Source organism: Oenanthe melanoleuca, chromosome 13 (assembly GCF_029582105.1).
Source record: "Oenanthe melanoleuca isolate GR-GAL-2019-014 chromosome 13, OMel1.0, whole genome shotgun sequence".
NCBI classification, from domain to species: Eukaryota; Metazoa; Chordata; class Aves; order Passeriformes; family Muscicapidae; genus Oenanthe; species Oenanthe melanoleuca.
Window position 1 is genome coordinate 14,614,214 of NC_079347.1, and position 10,515 is coordinate 14,624,728.

General features: G+C 41.1%; 1 protein-coding gene across 1 annotated transcript in view; it reads right to left on the reverse strand.

The window, feature by feature from the left end:
- DOCK2 (dedicator of cytokinesis 2) overlaps window positions 1-9,885 on the reverse strand; it is a 150,968-nt gene extending 141,083 nt beyond the window's left edge. Inside the window, exons 1-3 of the mRNA XM_056502223.1 lie at window positions 9,621-9,885; window positions 2,783-2,866; window positions 35-75 (exon numbers count right to left, since the gene is read on the reverse strand). Of these exons, the coding sequence (XP_056358198.1) occupies window positions 35-75; window positions 2,783-2,866; window positions 9,621-9,657 (162 nt within the window). The 5' untranslated portion in view covers window positions 9,658-9,885. The remainder of the gene's footprint in view (window positions 1-34; window positions 76-2,782; window positions 2,867-9,620) is intronic.
- Window positions 9,886-10,515: the final 630 nt, after the last annotated feature.

Genomic DNA, 10,515 nt, shown 5'->3' on the forward strand with positions numbered 1-10,515 from the left:
AACAATCCCATAGGAACAGACAACGTGATCTTACCTCTGCTCCTTTGTACCTCACTAGGTAACCCTTGTACCAACCTAAAAGGAAGAAAGATTACTTGGTGTGAGAAAAAAACATGCATTACATAGCACACAATAAAGTCATGGGGTTTATTTCACATAAAAAATACCTAGCATGGTGTATTTATAAAAATCAACAGTGACTTCAAGCATGCATAGCTGAAAGTGTAGCAGGGATTATATCAAGGATGACTTGCATATTATCAAATATGATTATATTGTCTGCTTTCAAGCCTTACACAGTAAATACAGATAATTGTACACAGAATTTAGCACCCCATGCTCACATTAAAAAGGTAGAATAAGATATTTGTTCTGCAAAGTAATATGTGCACGCCCTTAAATATCTATGTTAGCCACAATCCCCCACAGTCCTGGGTAGCCCATGGGGCACTGACAGTACAGCACATGATTGTTACAGATCCAATTTTCTCCAATGTGGTAAGGGTGAGCCATTTTTGTGCCATGAGAAACTACTGTTGTTGGACCCAATCATAATAAGCAGCTTCCTGGTGAAAATTCAAATTGAAATGTCAAAAAAACTCAGGGCTATTATTGGCTCCTGCTCCATTTGTAACTAGAAAGCCCTTCTGAAAGACAGGAGTGCAAAACTGCAGCAGTGGCAAGTTAAAAACTAAAACAGCCTTTGTTCCATCTATTCCAAAGTTAAGTCTTAATAAATAAATAAATAAATAAATAAATAAATAAATAAACATAAAAATCAGAGTTCTTACTAAACAAAATCAGAGGCCACATCCACTGTGCATACATTCCATCATAGAAAACCACCTGCACAGCAACAATGTTTAACTCTGTCAATACTACATTTTTCATCCCACAGAAAGGATTTATGACCAAAAGCATACATGTTCTAATGGTATTTTCATGAGCAGATGTGATCTCTTTGCTATCATCCTTTCTCTCATGGTATTGCAGCCATGCAAGCAAAGCATAAAATAATAAAAATAAATGCCAAACAGCACAATATCAAAAGTGATGCTAAAAGTTACAGGATGATTGCTGACCTCAAAGAAAGACTCAGGAGAGATTTTTTTTTTTTTTTTTAGGTTTTTCTGCAGTGGGATTTTTTTTCCTCAGTGCTTCATCAGCAATAAAATTTCATCTTACTGCTAAAACAGAATTATTTGCACATAGTCTCAATTTACAACTAAGTGTGTTAAATTGGTTTCATCCCATTTGCTGTGACAGAACATATATGTCCTGTGCATAAATTTTGTGCATGCAACACCAACTAAAACAGGACATAAAGGAGCACAGGAACAATCCTGTCACCATTGGTTACTCACCAGCTGCAGCTGGCAGCATATTTTGAAGATAACTGATAAAAGATGAACTTCACTCACACAATGAGAAGGATTCCACTTCTTCATTGACAAACATATTTCATAAAGCAAGGCATGACAGAGCATATCCAGGGCAGGGGATTCAGAAAAGCTTTCAGATAAAAAATAACCCCATGAGATCTGCACTCCACTCACTAGGCTGGGCTGACAACAAATGGATCCCAGGAATCCAAAGCCTGAAATGCTATTTCTGCAACTAACAGACAATACAGGGGGATGAGGAGGTTTGTGTGTTTTGTTCTTAGCCAAAATGTTTGAATGGAGGCTTAAAGAATTACTTTTGTTAGGAGAGGACAGGAATCACTGTGACTCTGTTGACTGCTGAGTGGCATCTATGCTTTCACTGATGCCTAAAGATACTGACTTAATCTTACAAACAGAAGAGAAATAATTATGTTTTTGTGCTACAGTACATTGCAAACATGGTTTCTCAGGTGCTCCTCCCTCAAATCCTTTGTTGTTTCTGGACAAAACCACCTAGAACTCTGTGGGCTGGGCTCAAACAGCTTCAAAGTGTTTGCAGCCCTGTGACCACAACACACCAGGAGTCTCAACACTGAGCTGGCTCTGCCCCTGTGCAGTGCAGCAATTGCTCTCTCTTTAAATACTGCACTTAGTAAGGCACATGTTCTATCAACAGTAGTAGCCTGAAGAAGATAATTTTACAATTTATTTTTCAAAGCTTTAAGCAATTTGTAATTTTTTAAAAAACTCTTGACCTAGTCAAAAGCATCACTGCAAATCAAAAATAAATCACTCCTACAGTGACATTTGCAGGTACCTAACTGCTGAGTTAGTAACAGTGACTCCACTCTCCTTGCTTTATACTAATGGGAACCTCAGTATCTCTGTCAGACCTACATGAAGTTCTGAGTGCCCATCATGCATGACTTGACTTGCACTTTTGCTGCTTAACATGTCCAATAAGTTGATTTGCTTTCAGAAGTGTTTCTATCGTGCTGACACTCAGATTTCTTTAACTGGGTTTCCTCATTATACAATAGGATGATTAGTGTTCTTAATATCTCCTAGCAAGAAATATTTAGTTTAGAGGCAAAAGTACTCCTTTAAATCTTAAATCAATTTTAATGTAACTTTCCCAAGGTATATCACAAGCTGGAATAAACTTCACAAATTCTACATTCACCTTGATGACTTCCTCATTTGGTAAAGGCATCCCAAAAAACCACATGTACTGTAATACATCTAATTTTGGCTCTTCAGAAAAGATTAGGTTCTTCCTCAAATACACCACCACCACCACCACAAAAAATAAGGGCATTAGAAAGCTACTAATACAGGGACCTGCTGTGAGGTGACAGGATTATGTTCTTCACAAAGAAATGGAAAATGTGACTTACCTTCACAGGACTCCAGGATATGGACCACATCACCAATCTGTAGAGACAGCTGTGGTACCCCTGTGCCTTTGAAATTGTATATAGCTGGAAAATTGGAGGATGAAAACAATATTTTTCAATGCAGCCACACACAGTGAAACTAAAAACCACATGTGGTTATCAAGGTTTGGACACTGGGATCAATACACTAGGCTAGACAAACAGAACTATAATTCTATCAAGAGGCTCCATTTGTCAGCATTAAATAATTTCTTTTCTGGTGAGAATGGAAAGGTGGTGAAAAGGGCAAGCACTGAAAGCAAAAATCAAGCAAATGAGCCCCACAGAAAACTCAGCAAGCTCAGGGACACCAGCTATTGATCAGCTCTGTTCTGCACAGGATTTAGGAACCCTGCTTAAATGTAGGTCTTTGATAAATACACAGCCACAGTGCTGGGAATTGTTTGTCTACTGGCCTAAAGGATTTAAGCAGTTTACAGAAATTTATGGCTACACTGGTATGAAAGGTCAGAGAGATGCCTGTGAAAACAGAATTTACTAAATTCTTTTTTTGGTTTAGATGCTTTAATTTAATGTGAAATTGTGTTTCATGAAACAGAACCAAGTTTCACAATTTTCTGTATTCTCTGTATGACTCTGAAAAGAATACAGGAGCAGTGGATTTTGAAAGTGTTCTAATCAGAAACTTATCTGCATGTGGTTAAAAAACACCAGCATTTCACAGAGGAGTCAAGAAAATGAGCTCTTCACCAGTTGTGTTCCAGGGCTACAGGATGTGGGTTCCTACAGCAACCATAACTCTGTAATTTTTTTTTTTTCATGGGCTTGCTTACAAATTTCTACAACAGCATTACAGCAGAAGTGATTATTGAAGCTACAGTCACACAGGGGGAACTGGCTAAAATACAAACAGCTGGAAGCCCAATCTCACTGTGCAGGTGGGAACAGCTGAGGGTGTTGGTCAGCAGAGCCTTGGCTGCTGGCAATGTCCCCATCCAGCCACACACAGCAACCAAACCTGAAGGATTTTGGATGAGGGAAAGCTGATCTATAAAGCAGAGTTTTACCTTCAGCATCTTCCTGCATTCCTTTTGCTCCCCTCTCCAGGTTTCTAAAGCAGGATATTCATCTTTGCTAGTCAAACATGTATAATGATGCATTTTATTTAAATATTTTATTTATTTTACTTAAATTATTAAAGTCTCAAAATAAATTGCCTTCCAGGAAAATGCCTGAAGTGGGAGTGTAGAGCTAAATAGATTTGTCCTCTTCACTTTACAAGTATTCCATTAACCATGTTTCTTGTTTCTTTTGGCATCATTTTATTTGTTATATTTCTGGAACAGAAATTAGAAGGAATTTCAGATTGAAGAGGCTTACTGGACCAAGAATAAATTCTTGTTTTTGTTGACATAAAGTGAGTCCCAGCAGCTCCTTCTCCTGAGTGGGGAGAGCAAGGCTTGAATCATTCAACATATGGGGAGGAGTAAAATAAGTATAACTTTAAAGTGAGGCTCTGCTGCTCAGATTCAGCCATTTGTTCAAAAGAATGTTGAAAACATTTCCTCAGAACTGCCTTAGCCCAACACACAATTGTTATGACATTTCAAGATACATTTCCCTGGAGTGTTTGGGAGCTGGGGGGATGTGGTGTGTTCCCATGCTCTTGTACTGTCTTCCTGAAAAGTCCATGGAGATCAAGATTAATGTTGACCAGTAAATACTTTACTCTTCAAAATATCACTGCTCTACTTAGTTGTAGCTGTCTCAAAATATAGATGCAAATTACTGAGTCATATATTTACACTGCATTTCAGTTTTGCTCTCTTAAAACTTCATTAACAGCCCTGAACACACTGAAAGGTGCAGCAACAAACTGACAAAGGAAGTGGCTCTATCAGCTTAGATATTTCTAAATGAGTAAGTGGAAACTCAACAAGAGATATCTTACTGTAGAACTTGGATAGTTTGGTAGGATGAGTTTAAAAAAATCCCTGTAGAAAGTTTTGGGCTATAGACCTATCTACGCATTTTATGATAAACCACATCCCAAACCAGCTTGCAAAAACTGTAACAAATAACCCAACACCAGCAACTACATCCACAGCTCTTATCTACAGCAACACAGCTTGAGCATCACATCTGCTTTCCTTTTAATTATTAATTGTGAAAAAATATTTGACCATTATGTCCACTTATGTTTTCTGTCAGCTGTAAGTGATGTCATCTCCCTTTCAAACTGAGGCCCTCCTGTATTTGTGAGTGTCACCTCAGAGTTCAGCAGCCAAAAGCAGGGTTCCCTTTCCTCCACCCTCTTCTGAGATTCTCAGGGTTGTTGTGTGCACAAACATGTTTAACTCATTATCTTCAAAAATAATATATGAAAACCCCATGTGAAGTTCAAGGTTTTTTTGGTGGGATACTCACAATGGGTTGTCAGCTTTTTAAAAAACAAATTCTCCAGTGAGTAAAAATAAAAGACCTTTCAAATCACTCTGAAGAAGTTCCCTACTACTCCTCTCCCTGGCACCCTGCATCCCAATCATAAATAGAAAATGAGCCAGCATCCTTCAGGTGCAGGAGTGACCCCCACTCTAAATCCTAACAGCAATGACTGACCTCAGGAGCTGCTGAAGTCATGAAAATAAGATTACAGGGAGAGATGTGGATGGCAGATGCTCTCCCCAGCCCCAGGCTGAGGTGTCCCCAGCAGCAGTGGATCTGCACACAGATGCTGCAGGATTCTCCCAGCATGGCACAGAGAATGCCCAGAAACTCTGATTTTACAGCAGACTTTACAGTTCACTGACAACACACTTGGAAGACTTTCCTCTGAACGAGCAAAGAAGGAAAACCATGCCTTTAGAGCTCAGCATACCCTCTGTGCTAATTTGACAAACAAACAAAGAGCCCAGGGCCAACCCTGAGATCCTCAGCTCCCTCTGGAGCACACCACACCATCAATATTCCCCAGGGAGCAAGTGGAAATGCCAGGTCAGCTGCTGGCAGAGCCAGCCTTCCACACTGACCCCAGGTGGGCTCAGGAAAGTTCCCCCACATCCCTGAGGAGTCCCAAAGGATCCTTCCCTGCCAGCCAAGCAAACGTGCTCCAAACACGGTGAGCTCAGCAGCTGCTGGGTGGCTTTGCTGTCACATCACACCCAGAGCTTGGGCAAGGACATCCACCAGTGTGGATCACCAGTGTCCATCTCAGCAGGAAAAACGAGGGGTGAAGAAAATCCCTCGGTTCCATCCAACTCCTCCCCATCCAGCCAGAGCTGCTGGGTCTGACACACACACTGGATAAATATGTGAGCACACTCTTGTACAGATGGCTGTGGACACAGAAAACCTTCTCTAACTTAAATTACATGTCCTCCTCAAATTAGAAAATGGCCAGCAGAAAAAACAACAACCCAGCCTCATACTGTGGACCTTGTTAGAGGGTTTTCATACACAAAACACTCCAGAGAGTCCCAAAATCCCAGGTAACAGAACCCTTTCCTCAAGAAGATGCATTTCCTCAAGGTTAAAGCCCCATATTCTTGCTATTTATCTGATTAGCCTGTAAGCTACTGCAAAATGGGAATGATAAATGAGGAAAATCCCACAAATTGCAACACTGAAGCCATTTATTAGCCAAAAAAATGTGTCTTTGCTGTCTTCCTTCACAAGCAGTCCCTGTCCTGCTCCTTATAAAAAATACAAGCACTACATGTTTCATTTTGAGACTCACCTTCCTGTAACAAGCCATGTTTCCAAGTTGTTTTCCTTGGCTACTTCTCCACTCTTACACAGAATATTAATAAAACCTAAAATTCTAATTTCACTTTACCTCAACAAAAGGACAATTTGGTATGATTTTGATGCAATAACTCATATATGTTCTGCATATTCGAACAATTGCTAATTAATAGGCTCAGCAAGAACCCTGCTTTATTTTTTAAAATATGCAGCTCCACTTTTATGAGTAGTCAAGTAGCCATAAAAGATCAGTTCTTGGTGTTCTGGTACCATTTTCTTCCCACAAGAACAGGGTGAAATTATTCAGCAAGGAATTCAGCTACTTATTTTCCTTCTTAAACTCGATAAAACTAGGATGGATTACAAGAACCAGGAAACTCTAACATACCCAACTAGTCAAATAAAAATATTGCCACTGACTCTTTACCTTCCCTTATAAAATTGTAGCACAGCCATTTTTCTTAGAACTCTTCATGAAGACCATAGTATTTAGCTGTGATTTTTCCTTTTCATGAAGGACCATGGATAAGAATATTATTTCCCCAGCTTTTACTGTTTCCCAAGGAGCTGGAACAGTTTGTTGGGTTCAGAGAGTGCATTTCATGGAGGAAACCTGCCCTGAACAAAGCTCTGCTCCCTTACACCTCGATCTACTCAGATTTCAGAGATGTAGAATAATTTCAGAGGATTGCAGTTGATAAAATCAGATAAGCCAGTCTCAGCCATGTGCACTTAGGCTGAGCATGTGCTTTCCTACACCCACTCCTTCCCATAATTTTGCTTCAAAAGGACAAACATGCATTTTCAGATTCAGCAGAACAGGAGTAAATCTGATGCTTGAGTTTAAATATGTCAACATAGTATTTCACCAGTTTGTCACTTTGCTCAGAGTCTGAGAAGATGGCAAAGACTTTCCATCAGAAAACTGCCACTCAAAGCCACCAGCCTGCCATGAATATTGCATCCTGTCCTGTCCATAGGAATAACACAAATTTATGCTGGGAATGCTGCAAGACTAAGAACAGGTTTAATGAGTAAAACCAGGATTGTACTTTCCTAGTACAAAACTGAGTATCTGCTACCTGGACTACTCCATTTAGTTAAGTAAAACAGGCTGCAATCTACCATAACCAAGGGATGGTGTGGTCTTCCAGATCCACCCTGCAGCATATTCTGCTCATCCAAAGTGTGATAAACCAAATATTCTCAATCTGAAACTCTGCTCATCAGCAGAAACTGAAAGCATCAGGCAAACTTCTAATAAGAGACTTGAAAATTCAACGTGAGGTTTGTAATCAGACTTAAACCCAAAGACTTTCAAAAACACAGAAGACAAAATAGCCCTGTATGCTCAAAAATCTTTCAGTGTGTATTATTCAAAAAGCTCATCAACTTTCACAGAATTTATGACTCAGTAGACTCAGTTTGCCCATTTTTCTTATTTCCCTCAGACACAGGAGGCATGCTAACACCAGACTGTAAATTCAAAAACCTCTTTGTGACCATTGTCAATGGTCACTATTCCATGAGTTTCATTTGCTTAAAATTTGGCAATCACACTATTTTCTTGCCAATTTCTAAGATTATAGATTTCTTTAATTTATGGGACAGGAATGCCAGTGATGGTGGTATATGCTTGTTTGGGTTTGTTTAATTGTTTTAACTATTCTGGGTGCAAGAGTCCCTCATTTTTCTCACTAATGTATATAATGAAAGAAGTTCTGTTCCAAGACAGAGTAAAATAAAATGTGAGCCAAGAGTTTGGCTAAGGAAAGGAACTTCTGGGTATAAGCTAAAGATTGTTGAATTTGTACTCATACATTAAATTCAAGTAATTGTGCAAAAACAGGGACAGAATGCTCTTACTGAAGAAAACCTACCTTAGGTATGCCCACTTACATCACCATTCTAATATCGTTGGGAAGTCCATTTGGTTGTTGTTTATTTTGCTTTGTGACACACTAAACCACAGACATAACTGGGATCTTTACATACAAATATAAAGAGCTTTGTAAGGTGTTTAAGTAGAAAACCTGTCTCTAACCCAGGAAATGGATTGTGGCCAGCACGCTCACCACTGCAGGACACAGCATGCTCAGATTGTCTTTTACACCAAACTCTGGGCTCACAGAGAGAGCAGCAGGGGAGCAAAGCAGAGGGGAAAGGAAATAGCAGCAGATCTGCAGCATCAGTTCTTCTCAGTGACCTACTCTAGAGTAAATTGCATTGCTTTGGACATGAAAACAAACATCACTGGACAGTCACTAGTTTTTAAAGATGGTTTTTGCTGTGTGAGGTTTGTTGTACCTTTCAAGTACCATACAGACTACTGCAAAAACTCAGTGCTTTCTACTATTTTTAAAATTGAAACAGAAAATACTGACACCGTTTATTTTGTAATGTAAACTGCCACCAGAACAGGCTACTTCCATTTTGCAATTCTGCTACTGATGTTAAACAACTTGTTATATTCCTCTTATTAATTTCTTGTTGTTACATTTTATTTCATTAAGCCAGTTGGGTTTTTAATGTATATCACTAAAAATATGGCCTACTTAAAATAAAAAATGTATTTTAGAAGCATTTAGGTTAATAACTAAGTAGTACCATGCATCTTTCCAGCACTTTAGCTTTGATTCCTACTTGTTTAAGGCTTTTTTTCAACAGCAATTCAGTTCTTCATACAAGTTAACATCCATTTTAAGATTATTTTCCTACTAAAGAGTACAACTTACAAACTCAAATATAGGTATGTAACACTGACCATAAGTGCCAATCTTGCAGAAGCATCTATAGGATTCCTCTTTGCTTACATTTGTTCTCCATAACTTCTGGGGAAGTTTACAACCTGTTATTTATTCAGTCTGCTCCTAGCACAGCAAGGTGGGAGAAGCTGCATTACTGTGAAATGGGAAAGCTGACTCAGGTGCACTTCACACCATTCTGTTTGAATTTTTGTACAAAGTTGATCTTTTCAATTAATCCATGCTGGTAAAGAGGACGGCGTTAACCCATCACACCACAGAGAAACCTGCCCACATCCTGCTCAGAAGACAAAGACAGTGCTCCAACAGCAGCTCCCTGAGCTACTCACCCACGCCATTCTTGTCTGTGCTGTGCCAGCTGGCCATGAGCAGGTCGGTGCTCCGAGGATGCCCAACCTGGAGCCAGGACTGGGGGATGCAGAGGGCAGGGCTGGGGGATGCAGAGCTCAGGATTTGGGGATGCAGAGCTGAGGATGCAGTGCTCAGGGTTGGGGGATGCAGAGCTGGGGATGCAGGGCTCAGGGTTGGGGGGATGTAGAGCTCAGGATTTGGGGATGCAGGGCTGGGGATGCAGAGCTCAGGATTCGGGGATGCAGGGCACTGGGTTGGGGGATGCAGAGCTGGGGGATGCAGGGCGCAGGGCTGGGGGATGCAGGGCGCAGGGTTTGGGGGATGCAGAGCTGGGGGATGCAGGGCGCAGGGTTTGGGGGATGCAGGGCTCGGGTTTGGGGGGGATGCAGGCGCAGGGACACGCGCAGACCCCGGAAGCGCGGCAGGCCCAGCCCCGGGACCTGCACCGGCGGCTGCGAGGGCTCCGGCAGATCTGCTGCCTCTCAGAGCTTCCTTCCTCTTTCTCAACTCAAGATACTCTGCCCCAGTGTCATGGGGGAGGGGAATCCCGAGCTGGGTGTTGCTCCTGCCCCACGCCAGCTGTGAAGGCAGAAGCACAGAGGGACCAAAGGCAGGCCAGGACAGTGTGGCACCAGCCTGGGCTGCAGCGCTGGACACACCAACGCCAGGCTGGACAGGTTGGACTTGACAGGACACTACATCTTAAAAACTCTGCCTTTCTAACCTGCCCTCAAACATGGATTCGTGCTTTTTGTGTCTCCTTTTGTGTAAGCACAAATACATTGCATAAGATGATAAAGGTTGTACTGTCCGGGAGGACTCCAGCAGCAGAGACTGTAAAGCAAAGCCTGGGGGAAATTAGATAATCCTAAT